The 23,283-nt window shown below is 45.3% G+C and overlaps 1 protein-coding gene across 1 annotated transcript in view; it reads right to left on the bottom strand.

The window, feature by feature from the left end:
* The window catches only part of LOC126443323 (uncharacterized), a 63,999-nt gene extending 49,899 nt beyond the window's left edge, over nucleotides 1–14,100 (bottom strand). The window contains exons 1-2 of the mRNA XM_050090916.1: nucleotides 13,941–14,100; nucleotides 4,138–4,390 (exon numbers count right to left, since the gene is read on the bottom strand). Coding sequence (XP_049946873.1) covers nucleotides 4,138–4,390; nucleotides 13,941–14,097 — 410 coding nt within the window. The 5' untranslated portion in view covers nucleotides 14,098–14,100. The remainder of the gene's footprint in view (nucleotides 1–4,137; nucleotides 4,391–13,940) is intronic.
* Nucleotides 14,101–23,283: the final 9,183 nt, after the last annotated feature.

Below are 23,283 nucleotides of genomic sequence, written 5' to 3'. Positions count from 1 at the left end.
CTATACATCTTTGAGTTGTAGATCACTTACTAACTTTTTTAACTGTGGCGAGTAGTTGAAATTGGGTTGTTGATCTTTCTGGTTTAAAACACAGTTAATATGTCCACCTAATATAAGAGAACACGGATTTTTCCTCAATAAATAAATTAGTTCATCTTGAAAAAACATCGCACCATCCAATTTATGGGAATTTCCTGATGGGGCGTGAAGGTTAAGCACGGTCATATCGAAAATTTTTATGCCTACGGCTCTTCCTGATTCTAGTCGTTCGATTTCAGTCACCGGAATGCCTTCCCTTATAAGAACGGCTGTACCGATATGGCTTCCGTAGAAACACTAACAATTCCAAAAAAGCCTGGGATCCGAAATGCCGTCATCGCAACTTCTTGTAGCAACGCGATATCTGTCCCAGACTAGTACAAGAATTCTTCTGATATTGCCAATTTGAAGGGTGACTGTATTTATTAATGTTAATAGTAGTAGTGCTATAAACTTGCATCACAGACATACCAGAAGAAGCTATTTGGGATGAGGATCGGTATGATTATAGCAGCAACGACCTTCTCTACAAGTCACGATCCTTAGAAGCTGTGTGCCCATTACATGCACTAACTTCATAGAAAAAATTTTACTGCTTTTAAACAAAGTGCTTGAAAAGAAAATTATCCTGAAATCCTGACAATGCATTGCTATAAGTCACTGTGGTCTTTCTCTTTCTCCTCGTCAGTGGTGGCCCTGATGACTTCATATTTAATATTCTTTTTCTTGACGTCTTTCTTCTCTGGTGCGGCTTTCGCTCGATGACGCGTGACAGCAAGACCTTGTTTCGGTCGCAGCCTCCGACGGTGGCCGTCTTGCGCAACGGCTGTGGCTTGCGAGTCGTCAATATTTGGCTCCGGGGTGTTGTCAGTTGCGTTGTCTTGCTGGCGAGGCGGTGATGCTTGTTTATTTCCTCCTTCGGCGCGGCGTTGCGCTTCGGAGCCAGCAGGTTGTTTACTTGGTACTTCCTCGTACTGTTCGCACTGTATGGGCTGTGCACTCGATGCAGTTATTGCAGCTGTGACCTCAGGCTCAGGGTCACATTTCTGTGAAAGGCCACTACCAGCTGCGTCACTATCTGCTCGTGGCGGTATAACTCCTTGTGCGGAAGTGGGAGCCAAATCGACCTGCATTTCATCTCCTTTTACCACTTCCAACAGGACTTGGTTTCGGCTTCCTGGCAACGGGTGTTTCACAGGAAGAGTCCTCATCAACATTTTTTTCAGTGTCCTCTAGAGGACGCTTTTTAGTGGGAGTCTCGCTGTCACGGGACGGAATTTCAGCAGTTAATGCAGGTTTTGAAGGCGGAAAGTCATTAACATTAAGTGCAACATTTTCAGAGGTAGTAACAGGATCCACGACAGCCGTCGCCTCTGTTGTATTACTGGCTGGCAACAAATCGTTGAGTGTCAATTTCCGGCGTTGCGTAAGGTTATTTGTTAGCACAAAAACACGGCGAGGGCAGTCCTGACGGAGGTTACCTGACTCGTTACATACATGACATGTAGGGGTTTGCCCGGAGTACATAACATGCGCCTTGTGCCCGTCAACAACGATGTGGGAGGGAATGTTTGCCTTCACTTCCATCTCCACGGAGCGAATGCCGTTAAAGCACTGCAGCTTGAAATGCGAAGCCCACCTTTCGTTGACTATTTGCCTGACAACCCTACACTTTCAAAGGACATCTTTAATTTTCGAGTTGTCTACTTCTACCGGAATATTCAAAACCCTAACATTTGTAATTACAAACTCGGAATTCCTGAGTTTTACAGTACTTGTAGTACCATCACGGTGTATAAATTCCGTTTCATAACCAAATTTTTCCAGAAAGCGGTCTACACTCACGGAATCGTTAAACTTTACAAACATGCAGTATTCATCAGAGTCTAGCAGCATGGTATGAGCAGATTCAGGATGAAGCCCAAATACCTCGGTAATCTAGTCGTGTATTTCCAGTGCAGAGGGCTGTACTCGACGGGTGCACTTGTCGAAGGTGAAAATCACGGTGTTTTTTCTCACGGAGTTTGCCACGGTGTTCTGCAGCGAAGAAATTTCGGACAACGCCGAAATCCCAACAGCACTACGTAGAAAGACAACATGAACGAAGACCAATAGCCAATAAACAGTCACGAAACACGAAAACACTGGCGTAAACACTGAACGTTCACGGAGCAAACTCGAGGAGCGTGCGACCGCGGCGACAGCTAAAGCCAGACTGCTGGCTTACACGATCTGTTGGTCTACCAATGTGGACTGTCCAAGTATCTGCAACGAATGGTGAACCACTCGTAGTGATGTGAGGCAGTGGCGTAAAAAGATTCTAGCTGACAGGGCTGTTGACGAGTGTCACTCCAAGTGACTGGCGATCGGTTTCAAACCAGACGCAAATTGCCGATGCCTGGCAAAGCAGCTCCATCTGAACCAGCTGCCTAGCAATTGTTCGGAAGGCGGCTGCACAGACTCGACATTTGGAGTCGGCGGCCGTCGTTCACACAGACACACACAGCTGCGAGTCTTGAGTGGGCCAAACCACACAGAGACGGAGAGTGGCTGGGTGGAGGTGCGTCACACGAGTCGCGCGATTTCGCCTCTTCTGAAATTATGGAGGTGGCGATGGGACCGACGGCCTATAGAGGATGCAGTTCAAGCCACTGGTGGTTGCATGGTGTCATAGGGGTGTTTCTGTCGCCGTGACTTGGATTCAGTCACCAAGGTTAATGTGAACCTGAAGCAGCACGTTTATTTCAACATTGTCGGTGACGAAGTATTGCCCCATTCTCTGGACACTTGCGTTGTAGAAGATGACACACACAGTCGTGTTCCCAGGGCTGCGTGCATACACTCCCGGTTTCACGAACACTCGGGCGCCCTACAGCACCTCGAGGCGACCTCTAGACAACCCGGTCTCAGAGCCGCAGACGTTGCACGGTACTGTCTGGAACAGCGGCTGAGGCGTGGCAGCCGACATCCCCACACACTGGTAGCTCTGCGGGATCTGATGCGTCAGTGGGAGGCCTCGGGCAGATGCTGCGTATCTGAAGAAACTTCCGGAACTCTCTTCCCCGCCGCGTTGACGAAGTCTTCGAGGCTAGAGGCGGTAATACCGTGATGCCATTTCATGATCCTTGAAGCAAAAGTTGGCTTGAATGTGACTGTCTTACTATAAGTTAATGACGTACGGAATGAATGGGAATCATGCACCAGCTACTTGTACTTGACAAGTTTATTCGAATCCTTACCTAGGTTTAAACAGATATAAGCCTTTCTTCCTTGGAAGAAGTAGTAACGTGTGTAAACTTATTGTGTGAAAAGAGAAAACAGGTCATAAAGCTCAGTCAACACTAAAATGACCCATATAAATGCTAACGTATAGCCAGATGGCTTAATGAACAGTAAAGCAAGGTAAAAGAGTGAATAAACATCTGACGTGCCACTGGTTGGCTGTTCGATTCCTATGGCTTCCATAGTTTTACTGTTTCTGACTGCTGCCATGTTAGAGATTTTAACTACGTATGTACAGCAAATGTTGTGGAGTATTACTGTAATCTGGTGGTGCAGGGTGTCGGCTCTATAATTCCTTCTTTCGAAAAGTAATTAATTTAGCCACTTGCAGTGTTTATTGTTCACTTTTGAACTAATTTACAACTAACAACGATACCGGGCTACAGCTGTTGTCATCTCAAACGACGCTGTACTGTTATTGATTTTTGATAATACGGTTCGGAAATAGGAATATAAATTCAATTTTAGTAAGGCAAGCAGTCTCGATGAAAAGCTTTTTTTGTTCGTTACCGCTTTCAGTCTGTGACTGTCATCATCAGATCATTTACTGTCTGCTGTAGCGACATGCGGAGACAGAGAGCGGAGAGAGACGTGTGCCACGAGGCACATTCCATTGACTGCTCGGTGGAAAGTGTCAACAGAAGAGGCGGCGGCAGAAGGTATTAGCGCGCTTCGTCTTTGGGTCTCATAAATGTGCCCTTATTGACAGATAGTTAGTATCGCAAAATAGGAAAAGTAGGTGACAGCATTGAGAATAAATTTAAAGAAAGAATTAGTTGTACGGTCAGTAGTAATGGCGTCGAGTGGTCTACATACCTCGGTACAGAGCAGGAGTCGATACAGTCGTCAGCAATTTGGCACTCGAGCTCCTCGACGAGTTGCAAGTATTCGACCAACGTGAGGCGGCGGAGCTGCGCCAGGGCGCCGGCGCACCCCCCTCCCTCCCCCGCTCGAGCTGCTGGCGGCGGCGGCAGTCCGTAGGCCCTGAGGCGGTCTGCCAGGCGCCGCGCAGCTGAGAGCGCGGGGGGCTGCTCCGGGCTGTCGCACGTTGCGAACCGCGGTGGCCAATCTGCAAAACGTTCTTCAGTCACCTCGAGGTCTGCACTCTGACTCACGAGCTTCCACGGGCTACTCATATGCTCATCAGTACCAGCAGCTACTGAAAGTGAAACACTAAGAGAGCTGCAGCCAACGATAATCGACACGGCGTGAGGTGTGCTGCACACTTCTACAAGCAAAAGGTCAACAAGTCAGCCGACTGTCAGCACGGCGGCCACTGCTGCGGCTCCCCTTGACGAAGGAGCGGGAAGAGCTGCGCCGACAGTACAACACTGGACACTGTGCCGTCATTCCGTATGAGCCCAAGTTCTGACTGCAGCATCGGTGTGGGCGGTCCGTGCATCGAGGCCCTGAGCAGAGCGGAGAATGCCACGTTGCACTCTCGCCCATCTCACGGGGAGCCACTCGGTATACAATACGTGATTGGTTACACTGGTCGCAGCTGTTACATTTCTGAGTCCTTGAGACAGCTCGCTTGCGATATTTTCGACATCCTTTCAACAAAATAATTTAATGTCGCATGTCAGCCATGCTGTTATGCCCCAGCTTGACAGAGTTAGCACCGCTACCACAGGAACGTGCGATGTACCTGGCTAGGCGTAGACAGTATTATTTAAGACAAAATCACACTTATCGTTAACTGGTTTGATTGGCGAGATTGGGAATAAGACATATGGTCTCACGTTGGTGTCAGAGCTGGCAGTGCGGGGCTGGAGAGGAGACTCCAGGCTGGCCGAGACGCAGCTGGGCTGCAGGCGGCAGGGCGCTCCAGATTGGAGCGGCAGCCGGTGGGAGCCTTTCCTGGCGACTTCAGATCTCCAGTCCAGGCTGGGCCGTGAATGACGACCCCGGGCATTCTGTACTCTCATCTCGTGGAGCGCCGCACACTTGGCCTGTCTCATCACAGTCTACCCGCCAAGTACTGCATCACTGTCAAGTAACTGCAGCCGGAAAAGCTGGAATTCCCAATGAAGTAATCGGCATACCACTCTCCTCTCGCTTTAATCTCTGGGATCCGCCTCTGAGCTGTATTTTCCTCTTAGCTGTAGCCGAGTTTACCCAGGGTATCTCGTTAGGTAAGCAGCAGAGGCGCTGCCATTCGGTGTTCTGTAAACTTCCGTCCGCAGCTCGTGGTCGTGCGGTAGCGTTCTCGCTTCCCACGCCCGGGTTCCCGGGTTCGATTCCCAGCGGGGTCAGGGATTTTCTCTGCCTCGTGGTGACTGGGTGTTGTGTGCTGTCCTTAGGTTAGTTAGGTTTAAATAGTTCTAAGTTCTAGGGCAGTGATGACCATAGATGTTAAGTCCCATAGTGCTCAGAGCCATTTGAACATCTGTACACTTCCGAGCCAGTAGTTGCACTTCTGTCCCTTTGTACTTATGTGGGAACGTTCAGCGCTTACGGAGCAGGGAGAAAACAAATGTAATAGCTAAGTACTCATCAGATGTTGAGATCCTTTTAGAAATAATCGAACAGAAATTGTCGACCGATATGCGAGTGCGGTTGACATACGGTTCCTCGCCGCAGATAAAGCAACAATGAAGGCACTGAGTGGCGGAGAGTGGCTTTGCACTAAAAAGCGCTGATCTGTTCTCACCTGCCAGAAAGGTTACGGCAGAATCTCTGGACACACAAAAGATATTCTGCCTGCTCATTCCCTCACGAGGGACTCACGTCTTTTTGAGCAAGTGCGTGACAAAACCCTCAGTGAGTTCAAAATGAAGCAAAAGGAAAGAAGAAAGCGTAATGTCTCTGTGAAGGAACAGACGGTTAGCCCGCGCAGCTACACTCGTCAGACCCGCTTCGCTAAGGGAGTCCAGCTGAGGCTACCTCGGCGGTGAGCTGACCTCGCCGGTAAACATTCTGAAAGTTCCGTACCCGCCTAGTGAGACTGCTAATTCTGATCACGTCTCTCGCTGTCGGTGTGGCTACCGGGCTGTAAACATACAAACAGTGGCTTCTGATGGGACTGTGGGCAGCTGCTACTGTTAACCGAAAAATCGGGATGCCATTGCGGTATGCCACTTGTAATTAACCACTGCGCTCTCCGTAACCTGCGATGTATTCTCGCGAGAGCTTGTCCCCGTCAACTGCGTAACGATACTTGAAGCTTCCCGTACTGGAATAATGCCTCAGTTACGGCCAATGCTTCAGGGACTTTCCCCGACAATCACTGTAACCAAAGGAAACTACCCCTGTTACCATTAAGTGTGTTTACGGCCGACTGGCGCGCCTCCTCCACGTACTCCACGACCTGTGTGTCTGGCTGCAGGCAGGCCGGCCTCCCACGCAGCGGGCCACGGCCCCCACCCCCGCACTGGACGACTCGCGCCGCGGGCCGCTCGCGTTCTCCGGCCGTGGGAACACACTCCAGCCACAGCCAGGAACCTCTAAAGTCTGGAAACTCTACATGCCCCAGAAAAGCGCTGGTTGTGCAGATTATAAATATATGTAATGAAACAATCGTACTTCGATTCTGCCTCGTACGTGATCATTTTTTCTTCATATTTAGTTTTTATCGTGTGATATTTTATCTTGTTCAAATAGCAAGTGTATGACTGAAACCATTACGCGGGGACTGTTAAGGTTCACTTTGTCTTCTGAACCTCCGCGAGGAAGTTTATGGGCATTCCTACAGCAGACAGGAGTGATGGGAAAGATCGCCAGTAATATACTGGCGGAAAAGAATAGCAGCGCAAGAAATATAATTAGTGTGAAGTAATGAAATTGCGGGAGTACATATCTCTAGATGAAACACCTTAAAGCTTCGAAGGGAATTATGAAATTCAGAGGCCGCCGCCTCAGCTCGAGTTAAGGCAACCGTAAACAAGCCGAGGTAAGGCATCCTCCAGCCGTGTTAATGTAAATGGACGTAAAAGCAACATTTGCATTGCCTGCTTCACTCCTACCAATAGCCCATTTTGTTTTCCGTGTTTGCTGTTAGCTAAGGGTAAAGGCACGAGCTGTACATGCGTTGGCATGTCAGATCTAACGTCATTCGACGCCCCACATTTTGCCTACCGTGCTAACACAACACTGGCTGCAGATGCCAACAGAGGGAGGGACTGGAGCTATCAAATGCTGTCGACAGCACGAGGCTACGGAGCGTAGCTGAACTGCTTAGTTGACGAGTAACTCACGGTAGTGCTACAGTGCTAATGGTGTTGATACAAAGCAGAGCAATGGCAACGATAAACAAAGTAAACATTGCGTTATATCTTCAGTAACAGTAGCCGAAGTTGAGATTCCGTCAGAAAGAAACCCAAGAAATTTCGCTGAGTGAGAAAGAAGTGGCGGATGAGGGATTAGCCTTTCTGCAAATGAGTCAGTGGAATAGGTGGTGTCGTACGAACAATGTACAAAAGGCATATAGTGTTGATGATACGTGCACGGCAATAGAAAGAAAGTGTTACTGAAACAGGTGTGGGGCACTTCATCGACACTGTCGGACAGGGAGCCCCAGTTGCCGTTTCCAGTGAAACGTACTGAAGGACAGTCGCTGTCCTAGGAGTTGGTACTAAACGTAATTTTGTATTTGGAAAATCATCCGTGGCATACGAAAACAACAATCACGAATATACACTACTGGCCATTAAAATTGCTACACCAAGAAGAAATGCAGATGATAAACGGGTATTCACTGGACAAATAGATTATACTAGAACTGACAGTGATTACATTTTCACGGAATCTCTGTGCATAGATCCTGAGAAATCAGTACCCAGAAAAACCACCTCTGGCCGTAATAACGACCTCGATACGCCTGGGCATTGAGTCAAACAGAGCGTGGATGGCGTGTACAGGTACAGCTGCCCATGCAGCTTCAACACGATGCCACAGTTCATCGAGAGTAGTGACTGGAGTATTGTGACGAGCCAGTTGCTCGGCCACCATTCACCAGACGTTTTCAATTGGTGAGAGATCAGGAGAATGTGCTGGCCAGGGCAGCAGTCGAACATTTTTTGTATCCAGAAAGGCCCATATGGGACCAGCAACATACGGTCGTGCATTATCCTGCTGAAATGTAGAGTTTCACAGGCATCGAATGAAGGGTAGAGCCACGGGTCGTAACACATCTCAAATGTAACGTCCACTTTTCAAACTGCCGTCAATGCGAACAAGAGGTGACTGAGACGTGTAACCAATGGCAGCCCATACCATCACGCCAGGTGATACGCCAGTATGGTCGTGACGAATACACACTTCCAGTGTGCGTTCAGCGCGATGTCGCCAAACACGTATGCGACCATCATGATGCTGTAAACAGAACCTGGATTCATCCGAAAAAATTACGTTTTGCCATTCGTGCACCCTGGTTCGTCGTCGAGTACACCATAGCAGGTGCTCCTGTCTGTGATGCAGCGTCAAGGGTAACCGCAGCCATGGTCTCCGAGCTGATAGTCCATGCTGCTGCAAACGTCGTCGATTTGTTCGTGCATATGGTTGTTGTATTGCAAACGTCCCCACCTGTTGTCTCAGGGATGGAGACGTGGCTGCACGATCCGTTACAGCCATGCCTGTCATATCGACTGCTAGTGACTCGAGGCCGTTGGGATCCAGCACGGCGTTCCGTATAACCCTCCGGAACCCACCGATTCCATATTCTGCTAACAGTCATTGGATCTCTACCAACGCGAGCAACAATGTCGCGATACGATAAACCGCAATTGCGGTAGGCTACAATCCGACCTTTATCAAAGTTGGAAACGTGATGGTACGCATTTCTCCTCCTTACACGAGGCATCATAACAACGTTTCACCAGGCAACGCCAGTCAACTGCGGTTTGTGTATGAAAATCGGTTGGAATCTTTCCTCATGTCAGCACGTTGTAGGTGTCGCCACCGGCGCCAACCTTGTGTGAATGCTCTGAAAAGCTAATCATTTGCATATCACAACATCTTCTTCCTGCCGGTTAAATTTCGCGTCTGTAGCACGCCATCTTCGCGGTGTAGCAATTTTAATGGCCCGTAGTATATTTTGAAGAAGTTCGCAGAAATATGACCGTTAGTGCATAAGAAAAACTACGGTTATTGAACAGACAAGACGCACTTGTCACAAAAACTGATGTTTTCGCGTTTCAAGGATGCTCGATACAATTTACGGGATGAAGATGCTGGTGACCTACTACGTCATCCACATCAAACTGCGCGCGACATACATATAGTGATTTCAAAAGAAGCAGTGGATGCTTGCTTAACGTCAAACTGTGCTACAGAATTGTAGGACAATGAAATTTCAAACGAAGCTTGACGATGCACAGCATACTACGGAATCGGCCCAGAAATTTGTAGGGGCGGTATTCAAACTTACCCTATCGTTGAGTAAGGAATTTGTTTTCAATTGCAACCAATCTGCATTTGAAGAGGAAACACATATGAAAGGGACCCTGGAAATTAAAGGTATCAAGAGAATTCTGTCAAGATCATGGAACATCAATTCGTATACAATTAACTGACTCTTTAACCGGATGGTAAATATGCTGGAACGCTATTCATTGCTCTGCAAGAACTAAGAGTTGCTCTGCGCCCCTCGATTCTTTCTCATGTGAGTGACTTTGGTAAGGGCAGTAGGGGATATTTACATCATAGCAAGCAAGAGTGGGAGAACGGTCGTTAGATAACTGCAACTATGGTATGAACACTGCATTTGGCTAATAGCTCGTCAAAATAAGTTGCTTTTGTTTCATTCGTAGTCTGCGTATATAAGTCATACTCCTAAAGAACAAACTATCGCTCCTGGACATTGCAGTTCATACCACCTGGAACCACCAGATTAATTCAACCTCCACATGTTTGTCTTTTCTGTGCGTACAAATTATTGCACTATCTGCATCAACGCCTTAAAGGACAGCCAGTTTCACGGTAAGCTGTTTTGCATTCGGTTGCACGCCATCACTTTCCATCAGTTCCCGTCACCCTGTTACTCCAATGTGATTTCTGTATGCATTCTTCAAGAGTGGATGCCTTGCACGCTTCGTAGCTGCCAAGGAGCTCGTCTTTGATCTCGATGGTGCGAATCTTTGTGATCATTGAGACGCGCCATTTTTATTCGGTTTCCATGGTCCAAGTTAATGGTTTGTTTCTAACATTTCTTGGATGTCGACGATGTCCATTTTGTGAGGTGTAATACATGCACCCCATAGAAGGTTGATCTCTGCGCATCCCAGACTCTCGTTTTCTGTGGACATGGTGCGTCATCACCAGTTAATATTTTTCTGGTCATAATTTTCACTTTCGAATAAGCCTTACTAAAGACTGTTCCTGGGACGTCGGACTTAACAGTTTCCTTGTAAGTCATCTAACAGAGAAGGTTAAGAAGCGTGGGGAATCTATTGGACATAAGAATGATTTTTTAGCATTATCAGTCGTTGGAAAAACACAAATTATGCAACATCCTAGCTTTCAGGCAAAATACAGAAAGACAGAACGGCGATATAACACAAACTCGCTATGTTCTTTCCAAGATAAAGTTCTGCAGTGAGTCTGAACTTGCGCTACGTGTACATGATGAAACAGTACAATCTAACAGTCCTAGAATACTTAGGGAACGGGTAAATTTCACTTCCGCGTCAGCTGCGGATGTGAAAGAGCACGTGAACAATTCTGCTGTCTTTAGGTGCACCCAGTGGTATACAGAAGAATTTATTGGACTGTACGTTACATGTGTGTCAGGACGAAGACAGATTTTGTGTCTCTGTTAGCAGATGAAACATCTGATGTAGCTTCTAAATTTCAGTTACTGGTAGTATTTCGTTTTCTGTTATCTGCTGAAGAGCCGGTTGAAAGATTTTGCGTGTTTTCAAATCAATCGCGTATCAGTGGTACCTCCTTGGCTGATTCAATTAAAGATGTATTCGCCCATGTTGTCCAAGAAACGAAAGAAAACGTAATATCTGAAATTTATGATGGCGCCAGCGTCATGCATGACCATCATACAGAAATACAATCAACTGTAATATAAGGACATAATTTCGTGTATTACGTACATTGTTATGAACACTCACTGAACTTAATTTTTGCGCAAGTGACAAGTCGAAACAAAAAAATGAAACCGTTTTTCAGAACTACTGCGGAGGTAGCAATACTTTTCTGTCATTCACCTCGAAAAGTGGCTGTTCCAGACGCAGTTGTGAAACAAACAATCCCACATGGATCAGCCATTACATAGAACTTTAAATCGTGAAAAGTGCTCACAGTTAATGTGAATAGAGAGGACACTCCAGAATGTCTTAAACACGTTGAAGATACCAGCAGCCAGACAACAAATGTAAATCAAACATGTCGCCTAAGGATAAAACTCTATAACACAAAAATTTCCTTTCGGTTAGGGATATCTTATAAAAATAAATAGCTGACAAACCCAGCAACGTACAGCTATTCATTTGGCAATTTTCTATGAGAAATGAAAACAAAAATTGAACTGCGTTTTTCTGTAATATCGAAAGAAATTCATTTATATGTATTCATGAAAACACTTAAAATTACGAAACGAAATATGCATAATTTCCAGAAGTGTAAGCACAGCTTATTTTCATGTCTGGACCGCGATTCTGTAAACGTCTGCATAGACTCTTCACAGCCCTACAGGTGGCTGTTTTCGCCTACAGCCGTTTGCGCTTCGCAGCTGAAAGATGATGAAAGCTCTGCCAGGTATCGGGGATTTCTCTTAAGTGGACTCGACTCTGTGTGTGTCTCAGCTCTAACGAATAAATGTATTAAAAATTCATACATGACGCCACATCTCCTGATCCTTGCGTCATGCAATGGCATGACTTTGCAGGTACATTCCCTGGTGTACGACGGTACTGTGTGCAGAATGTGCTGCGAACAGAGGTGGTAGGGGAGAAGCAGTAAATTTAGACGTCATGCACTATGAGGCAATCTGTCGTGCATCTCACTGTTTACGACGTTATGTGTCCTGAACTATGATAGATGAGTAGTTATTACGCCCACAGCAATTCATTTTTGGCGGTAAGAGATGTGTGTAAGAAGTTTGGTTGAAATCGGTTCAGGAGGGGATGTGGTACATCTGCAAACCACACACACACACACACACACACACATCCATTTTTATAATATGTATGTATGCCCTACGTGAACATCTAGTACAGCCAATTCCAAAAATATACCACTGGTCGCGTCTCAATAAAGCAAGCAGCAGCATCATTCCGAAACGAAATTTTTAAAATTAGAGACAATGTTAATGATATCACAGAAGAAACAGAGGTTTGAATTCTGCAGCCACTTGTTGCCCTCTAATTTACTCAAACACCGCTTCTTTCTTTCATTGAAAAATTAGTGTCCTGAAAATGTGCTATCTGCTGTTACGCAGTCCTATCAATTTTTTAAGTAAAGCTGAGTTAAAAACAGAGCTACAGACCATTTATTCTCGAAATAGGTTTCAAGAAAAAAAAGCGCAGGAGCCCTTATAAAGTTTGTCATTGAAAACAATCTGCAAGAACCTTTTGGCGACGTCAGGAATCTGCTGAAATCAGCGGCTGCTGTCCCATGAGAAGCTGTGAAGCAGAGACGTGTTTCCGCACGTTGTCGCGGATCAAACAGTTTCTTAGAAGTACCAGAGATGAAGATAGGCTGTCTCATCTTGCCATGCTATCTATTGCAAAGAAAACGATTCACAGGTTTCCAAATTTCAACGACAGAGTCATAGATCCATCACGAAAAAGGAAAGGAGGATGGTCTTTTTCTATACGTCTACAGGCGATTCAACCCTACGATCGTTGTCAGGCTCATTGTAAGGTAATTTTAGAACTACAAAAATATTTTACTTAATTTAGGAAATTAAACATTGCAGTGAAGGAAGTGAACTCCGTGCCAGCCACGTCAGGCGTCAGCCACCGATGTCTGTGCTGTGCCGCTAGGGATACGTCATCTGCACCGCGATGACACAACGGCGAATGTTAATTTCTGAAGCGCAGAATACAGCCCACCGTTTTCTCTTATCACTCGGAACTTTCCACTCCTCACTGTGCTTAGCAACGATCGAAATTTTGTTCTTGGTTTGTATTTTATTCTCTTCCTTATCGATGTATCGCTGTACGTTAAGTAGTTAAGATCCGTTTGACATCACTATATTCATTGTGAATTGCTTTTTATTGTAATATCAATGTCCACGATTATGTAGAATACAGAACTATGGAAAATACGTAAAGGGTGCTATTATGACGAGGTACAGCAGAAATTATGCAAGAAGGTGCTTTGGTTTTAAAGAATCTACTCGTTGTATTTCACAACATCTTACTTCTATCTATTCTCACACATATGAAAAACGTTTTGGGCTCAATTCGCAAATATAGATGCTTAATTTACCGTCTTTCCAAATCGTACTTTATGATATTTTTCACATGCAAAAGGTTATTACAAAGTACATTGACCGAAAAGGGTGAAAATGAAGTGCAATTTGTCCCCAAGGCGGTCCTTCACTGTCAGGGAGAAAACGTATAACCTTTGATAAGAGCATATGTAAGCCAAGGCGCCTGTGCGTGAGTGAAAACTGCCCTGTGCATAACGTCTTGTCAGTCTGTACTGCACGAAAAAGCACTTACCTTTATCAGCACAGTAGTTCGATCGCACCAAATCTTCAACGGGCCTGACTTGATAGATTCTGCCATTGATGAGGTGCCAGCAGAGGCAATCCATCACCGATGTCGCATTTCCTGCAAGCAGAGCTGCCACTGTGGCAATTACGCCCGCCGGCTGCATTGTCCGCTGTCGACACTGGGGAGCAAACAGAAGCAGTGCGCGCCGCAGGGAGCGCGCGCTCAATATGACGGCGGGCGCAGCGGAAGTCTGCCGCAGGACGGCCAAACCACGGGAAGCGTGGCGTAACGCCTCTCCTCCGGATGACCGCCGTATTCCTGTCTGCCTGGTGAGAGTTCGCGAAAGTCGTCGAGTAAAACAAGGAAGTGTTGTAGTCATTGTGCTGTTCCTAATCTATAAAAACGATTTAGGAGGCAATCTGAGCAGCCATTGTGTGCAGGTGATGCTGTCTTTTAGCATCTAGTAAAGTCATCAGAAGAGCAAAGCAATAGCAAAATGATTTAGAGAATTTATCGGTGCGGTACGCAAAGAGGCAGTTCAACATTAACTTTTTTAATTAAATTTGTGGTAAGAGCTTATGCGATCAAACTGCTGATGTCATCGGTCCCTAAGTTTACAAACTACTTAACCCAACTTAAACTAACTTATGATAAGGACAACACACACAACAATGCCCGAGGGAGGACTCGAACCTCCGACAGGGGGAGCCGCGCGAACCGTGACAAGGCGCCACAGACCGTGCAGCAACCCCGCGCGGCAGTGGCAGCTGATTCTAAACAATGAAAAGTCTTGTGTCACCCACATACGAACTAGAAGGACTCCGTTATATTTCTTTTGCTCGATGAGTCACACAAATTCAAAGGGAGCCATTTCAGCTAATGCCAAGGGATTAGAATTAGGACCAACTTATATAGGAACGATCAAGCAGAAAATCTTGAGTGGAAGACGAGCCAAAGTCTGTGTTTTGTTTGCAGGACACGTAGAAGATGCAACAAGTCCACTAAAGAGACTGTCAGCTAGGGGTGCTAGAAGCACGCTCCGTCACACACCACTTGCTGGCATGCTGAGCATTGTTGTAGATTTACATGAACATCTCCCTATACTCGCAATAAGTCACAATATGGTGCATGACGGAAGCTGCCTTCCACCACTACTAGTCATTTCCTCTCCTGTTACGCTCTTAAATACGGCAAGCGAAAAACGACTGTATATTTGCCCCCACGGACACCCTAATTTCTCTGTATTAGTGCTTCTTGCGCCAAATGGACGTTGATGCCCGTGAAATCATTCTGCAGTCAGCTACGAATATCGGTTCTCTAAATTTTTTCTGCAGTGTTCCTCGAAAATAACATTGTCTTCCTTACAGGGGTCCCTATTTGGGTTCACAAACCATCTCTACAACATGTGAGTGTTGTTCGAATCTACAGGTAACAAATCTAGCTGCACACCTATCAATTGCTTCGATGTCTTTCTTTAATAGGACCTGGTGTGGATCCAAAACACTCAAACAGCACTCAAGAATGGGTTGTACTATTGTCCTATATTCTGTCTTCTACAGATTAACACTACGTTCCTAAAATTCTCCCACTCGAAGTCGTGCATTCACCTTCTCTGCTCCATTCTTAAATGCTCATTCCATTTCATCTCGCTTTGCAACCTTACACAGAGATATTTCATCGATGTGACTGCTAATGCTGTATTCCACTATTTCTACGCTTAGATCCAACTACCATTCATCTCACCATCTAGAAATTTTGTGTAAGTCAACTTGTACCGTCCCACAGTCACTCAAGAATTACATCTCCCCGTACACCACAGCATCATCAGTTCATTCTGTCTGTCAGATTATGTTCTGCAGCACGCCAAGCTGTCTCGAGTGCAATGTAAGAGGTTCTGTTATCAAGAAATTTTTCTACCACTCACATATCTAGAAACCTATTGTATACGCTCGTCCATTCGTTAACAGACTGTACTGAGGCACCTTAGCATTTAATCACTGTGGACTGCGAGCCAAATCGCTGCCTCAGGATCTGTCAGTAGTTTTCTTCCGGTGTCGTATTACAGCAGACGTGCGCTCACCTTTCCCTCCCCACCCCAATCCCCCTCCATTCCCCTCCGCCACACTGCTCTCGCCCCATTAAGGATCGCTTCAGGTCTGTATACAGTAGTGAAAAGAACGTTGCGAAGTGCTATCATCAGGGATGGGCCAAAAACCAAATATATTCGATTACACCTATGTGTTTTTTCAGCAGGGTAACAAACTCCAGCTGAAATGTATCAGCAGGCCACAGACTACCTTCCAGATTTATCAGACCTGCAGTCTTTCTATTCAAAATGGTTCAAATGGCTCTGGGTACTATGGGACTTAACATCTGAGGTCATCAATCCCCTATAACTTAAAATCACTGAAACCTAACTAACCTAAGGAGATCACACACATCCATGCCCGAGGCAGGATTCGAACCTGCGACCGTAGCGGTCGCGCGATTCCAGACTGAAGCAATTATTCAAAAACAGTCTTAATAGCATTTATTATTATTATATCGCCAATCGGTTTCAAGCTGACGTAGGGGTCATCTTCTGGGCGTCTACACCGTGAAATTATAGATATCCGTCAGAAAGACTCCATTATACAACAACTGAAATTACGTAAATTTTAACACGTTACCCATTGGTCGACTGCTGGTGGTGTCACTCCTGTCTACATAACTGAGGAAACTATGCGAGACTAACCCTTCGTATGGGCTTAAATAGCGTGCTGAGGTCACGTGAATAGATGGTAACACCCCCAGCGGCGACCAACGGCAATAAATACAGTTTATTATATGTAAATACTAGTCACCTTGGTTTAACATAAATGTGACAGTAAATAACAGAAAACGGAACCATTGCATTTAAAAAGAATTACAATTATACTGTTAATCATAAAATAATAACGTATGTTCAGTAGCCAACTCGTAAAATTCGTAAAACTATATTACATTATGTGCCATAATATAATGTAAAACAATTTGTGACACACAAAAACTGGTGTCGTCTTGTATTATAATATATCTATTCGTAGATGTGCGTAGAAAGCATTTGAGTCAATTACTAAAACGGCCAATACGGATGGGCTACAGAGCCCTCTACTCCTTGTGGTGAGGACGCCGTTGCCATGGATTACAAAGCGTACATCAGGCACCCTCTAGTCTGTGCAGCGAGGACGCCGTCGTCATGGTAGCAGCGGGTGTGCATATATGGTGTTATCTTCGCCCTGGTCACGGCGTCCGTTGCCATGGTAGAGGTATGTCATGGCTCTTCATTCACAGAGAAGTTGTCACCTATTTGAGATTATGGAAATATCGACAATCAAGGATAACCTAAAAAATCTAAAGATAGGATAAAAGTTTATGGTACGTTTGTAGTACCGATCAAAGGAATTAAATTATTGAAATAATAAAAGGAAAAGTATCATCATTGTGTACAAATACTATTTTCGAATAGCTCGAAATTTTTTTTATCGTGGCTCTATTTTTTCTTTCAGCATCGCTCCGGATTCCGTTTATTATGTATAAAAATTTCCAGACTCTCTAGAATATCCTTCATAGGACCTTTTCGAGTTACATGCAGTATCTTCAGATTATCCCTTATATTGATTTCTGCATGTTTTTCCATATCTAAATGCTGTCCAAAGAGTGACTTATTACGTGCTGTTCCAGTAGTATGTTCTTTAAATCTGGTATTAAAACTTCTCCTTGTTTGCCCGATGTAAATTTTGCTACAGTCTTTACAAGTCAACTTATAAATTCCTGATTTAGGAAGCATCTTGTTTTTAACATCTCCTATACTATGCCTAAGACTATTAGCTAGAACCGCTCGGCCACAGCGGCCGGCAGTCTTTCTATTATTATACTCAGACATCAGAGCTTCCTCAACTCACCAAGTCTCGGTTAAGTTGAAGAAGTGTATCGCTTTTCACCAACACATATAATTTGACTGTTAGTCTATCTAAACCCGTGAATGTAGATCCAGAACCCGGCAGTGACTTTGGGATGGCTGTAGAAGTAGAAAACTTTCCAAGTGTTTTTGGCACGAAAAGACTATCTGTGAAGCATGAGGGAGTATTCGAAGAAGTAGATGACAACAGAGTGTGGTGCATTTAAACCACCAACCGACATTGAAATGTATGGGAGGAGAGTTTTAATAGTGGATATATAATAGGAAGCTATGACTGAATCAACTTCAGGGGATATGCGAATTTAAACAAAACATTTGGGTGTGGGGAATTTGGGTGCTTTATAATACGTGTTAGCGACTGCTACAGACGGGCTAACATGCTGGTATCTGAATGTGGGAGGAGCAGGTTATAACTTCATGTATTCTCCCTGTGCCAGGAGAGGCCATTAGTATCAAGTCCATTGAAGCAGAATTTAGGGATGGTATATCTACTCATATATGTGCTACTTTCTGGACTGAACACTGTACAAGCTGAATTTAACGCTAATATAAAGCAATTTCCCGGAAAACAATGCTCAACACAACAATGTATAAATAAAGAAAATACAAAATAAATTGTTCTCTCTGTCCCACCGCATCCCAGTCCGCACCATTGTACTGCACATAAACGTGCCATGAGCCAGTGCTTACTCGGGAGTCTCCAGCAGTGTGCGCGAGACGCCTCTGTGGCGCACGTGTCGGCCGGGCAGTGCTGTGGCAGCTGCCGCCGCGGGCCCCACGTGGCCACTGGCTGGCTGGGAGGGGAGCCGCCAGCCCGCCTACCAGCCCGCCTCCAGAGGAGACCTGCAGGGGCGGGGCCGCAGCCAGCCAGCCACGGCCTCCACAGCAGTGCTGGCGCCGCAGCTGGTGGTCCACGCAGGAGGGCGGCCAGGGGGGTGGCACGCCACAGCGTGTGGCCCGCAGCAGTCAGCACTTTAATGTTCATGATGAATTACGTGTAGTTACTGTAACTCAGCGGCAGTGTTTTATGAAGCAGCTGTGACTGTACATGATATTATTAATTCCTATTGTTTTACCTTGAAGTTTACTTTGTGCTGATATGTAAGCTGTCTATTTTTGAAGAAAAGACATGTGTAATGCAGCACACTGTAAATAAGTAGCCACATCTTACAATATTGATTTTAGGAAATCCTCCTTTTTCATCATTTACATCTGGCTAGTCATTTGTAGTGATTAGGTTCTTTTCTATGAAATAACAATGATATTGTTAAGAATCTTTTTTTGTAAAAAAAAGATCGATGTGTATTTTTTACTATATTCAATTTCTATACCATCTAAGCCAGCCGGTGTGGCCGAACGGTTCTGGCGCTTCAGTCTGAAACCGCGCGACCGCTATGGTCGCAGGTTCGAGTCCTGCCTCACGCATGGATGTGTGTGATGTCCTTAGGTTAGTTAGGTTTAGGTAGTTCTAAGTTCTACGGGACTGACGTCCTCAGATGTTAAGTGCCATAGTGCTCAGAGCGATTTTGAACCTAAATGTATGGCGTGACACGCTTTGTCACTTACATGATGTGAGTCTCTCCATGGGCATCATGCCAAACACCAACAAATAATCTAAAATAAATTTCGTCTGTTCCGAATAGCTACACCCATTGGTAACCGCTTCATTAGGTTTTAACTGTATATCTACAGATATAAATAACTGATTTATAAATTTTATATAAGAATATAAGGAGAAGATTAAATCGATTAAGTAGACATATAGATATAAGAGTAGCAAATTTTACCTGTTGATTATCAGTGCAACGGAGAATACAGAGAATCTGTGGTACCCTCATGTCGTTTATGTACGAAGTAAAATATTCGACAATGTACACTAAATTACTCCAATCCCTCCTCCGCCTACACTGTTTGGCGGAAAGACCCTCGCCGCCGTGGGGTGGCGTGCGTGCCTCAGTGATGCCCACAGCCGTACTGCAGATCCAACAACGCGGAAGGGGCGTCTAAGCAGGAGCCAGACCAACATATGGTTCCCGTAGAGCGGCAGCAGCCTATACAGAATAATGCTGAAGGTATGATGGGTAAATTCAGTTCTTAACGAAAAGTTACATAATCGAATGGATGAAACATATAGAAGGAATCGACTGACAGCAAACGTCTTCAAGTATCGAGGAATCGTTGGTCAGGTAACGGAACAAAGTGTGCGGTAGTACAGAAAAAGCAAACAACCTAACAGTGAATGGTTAGACGTATCAGGAATTCTTTACGTCATTAGCTACAATTGAAAACATTACTTACAGATATTAGCATCCATAAGTTTAGTACTGATTCGCAGGGCAATTTGAGACACATTGCCCATGATATCCACTCGTGTACATTACGAACGACTGTGCAAAGAGTATTACTAAAATAATGGTCAAAGTTTTGCTTCGGGACAGAGATTTTCTTCGATCAGTCCCCTACTATTCTACCTGTGTTCTTCAGAAGTACAGTGCAATGTTCTTTCGGACATGCATACATATATGCACGCTTGCATGTCCGAAGAAACATTGCGTCGTATTTCTGAACAACACAGGCACTGCAGCATCGCATTCATCCGCCGATACCGGGCAAGCGACTGTCAGTTAACATGTCTCCAAATCAAATGGCTCTGAGCACTATGGGACTTAACTTCTAAGGTCATCAGTCCCCTAGAACTTAGAACTACTTAAACCTAACTAACCTAAGGACATCACACACATCCGTGCCCGAGGCAGGATTCGACCCTGCGACCGTAGCTATCGCGCGGTTCCAGACTGTAGCGCCTAGAATCGCTCGGCCACCCCGGCCGGCAACATGTCTGTACGGGAATATACATAATGTATCTAAGAGTGCAGGGGTAGCAGACACGTGGTTGACGACATGTGGAAATCGTGGTCTGGTCTTGAAGAAATGCAGGTGAATTTACGCTAATGCGCATGAATTTATGCGCCATCTCGCCACATAAGTCTTCTAATGTCAATTATGTAGGTGGTACAACACTTGCATTTTTTCCTGGGTTTGTTGGAGAGCTAAAGTTTTCATTTTCTTCATTTCTTTCCCCGAGCGACCAGCTCGTACTTCCTGTTCCACTTTCTGCTGAACGTGAATGTGGCGTTCCACGTTCGCTCCAAAAACTAAACGCAAGCATACACTCTCAGATGAGAACAGCAGACAGTAAAGCGGTGTACCATCCGCAGTTAGATAGAAACACAACACATTGACAAAGAAAGAAATAAAGAACTATTTACCCATTGTGTGATAATGCAATGACTGCTGTAGCGATGAAAATTAATACATTGCGCTGGGTGAGAGCAGTAACAGGCGGTAGTGTTCTGTCTATACCAGTGGTATGGGCACCAGTCCATGCCCCTGTGCATACACACACTCACACACACACACACACACACACACACACACACACATAGTCAGAAGGTTAAGAGCTGCAAAGACAACGAATTTGTTCTTATTGAGGTAGTGGATAAGTTGCAGAACATAGTCGATGAAGGAGAAGTTCCAAGTGAACCCCACTCTTATTGACAAGAAGATGTACTGGTTATGGAAACATTAAATGCAGCCGTGTTCAGAGGTCCATTCCCTCCAATGTGTTGACCACCCCACCTCAATCATGTGCAAACAGACACACCTTGACTCTAGCCATTCCTAGACCCACGCAATTTTATAAAACAAACAACCACTTTTCAAACTCATAACTACAGCCTTAAGAAACCATCCTATCCAATTTACTAACTTATTAAAATACCCAAGACTAACCTTAGACTGTACACTAATGTGAAAGCTGCACATACAGACTATACAAGGAAAGTGTACAACATAAGAATACTTCTGTAGCTACCTATTGATCAAACATGAGAATTGCATCCTTCTACTGTACTCCACAAACCTGGGAATTGACTTGTCTCATTTTCCAGAGCCTGGAGTGTCGCTGGTATGTTCTATGACGCCCCCTGTGGACATCAAATGAATGACTACTGTCGATTGCCTAGCGCCGTGAGACGAGGCTCCAACCCACTGCAACTACATTTTCGTGATATTGACAGAGAACAGGCGAGTAGCGAATTACTATAGAATGCATCAGACGTAAATTAACGGTTAAGACGGAGGTGAACGTTGTTGGACACGAATGCATTTTAACGAAAATGAGATCGTCGTTAGCATCAGCTAACATGTCTGCACACACACATACATAACCTAGGGTTTTGTGAATGTAGTCTCTGCACGTGCCCTAACTGATATACGGATCACTGTCTGTTGCTTTTTCAGCAAAACCGTACTGAACATTCAAGTTTTCGCAGGAAGCGGCGAGTTCTGCTCTCGAAGAATAGGAGGAATGTTTAAAGTTTCAACTCCTCTTGACGTCGAGACCATTCGAGTAGGGACATGTACTCTCACTACAGAAGAATGAGGGCAGAAATCAACAGTACCCGTATTCAAGGGAAGGCCGCACTGGTTTCTGCAGTGGTTTGGCGAAACCACAAAAAACCTAAATCTGGGAAGATGGACCGTGATTTGATCGTTACCTCTGTACCACAGCTTTTCCTGTACATTTTTGGTTTCTGCTGGCGTTCCGTGTATGGCCACAGCGTGGGATGTCAGGCACGCCAGCTGTACACATCACGTGGAACACGCACACAAATGCGCACAAAGTGAGTATCTGTCGAATAATGTTCAGAGAAATTTGTTGCCAAAGCATTCGTCTGCCGCATTCTATAGACAAGTTGCGTAATCAGTCACTCAGGAATTCGTGTTCCAATGGAGCGTAGTGTCCAGCGGGATCTGAGTTGGAAGTGTGACGTCATAAGGTATAGATTCTTCTACGATATTTCTGCAGCCGTGGTCCAGGGGTAGTTCCGCATCGAGCGCCGGATGGGAGGGTCGCCAGTTTGCTGCCTCACCACAGTACGCGCATGCCTGGACAGCTTTCCCTCAGTGTTTTCGTGGCCTCGTGTGTAACACATCGTCTTGGCCAGAAGAATTTACTTTGGTCCCTTAGAGTGATGTGACGGGTATACGATGTGAACGCCATTCCACTCAATACCCTTCGCAGACTTAGGATCCGTTCAGTGGAGATGGTAGTAAAATACAACACTCCTTCCCATCTACAGTTTTGTGTGTACCGCATTCACACATCATATTATGAGGAACTAGCGACGTGCTTTCTCATCAGCTAAAGTAGCCACCTATTAACTAATTGCTAGTGGAGGATATTTGTGTTGATCTCGTTTCTACTGCTCACGAGATTGTTGCCACGTCTTGGCCAGGTGCAATGGAGCAACAGAGGGAAGCGCATCTACCTGCTCCTGACTTTTCAGTTTGATCTTAGTTGCATGGTCGTGAAACTGTTGTTAGTAGACTCGCTGTGTCCGGCTG

The sequence above is a fragment of the Schistocerca serialis genome, unplaced genomic scaffold, assembly GCF_023864345.2.
Source record: "Schistocerca serialis cubense isolate TAMUIC-IGC-003099 unplaced genomic scaffold, iqSchSeri2.2 HiC_scaffold_1451, whole genome shotgun sequence".
NCBI classification, from domain to species: Eukaryota; Metazoa; Arthropoda; class Insecta; order Orthoptera; family Acrididae; genus Schistocerca; species Schistocerca serialis.
The sequence above is the reverse complement of the archived record's forward strand: the minus strand, read 5'-3'. Positions and strand labels throughout refer to the sequence as shown.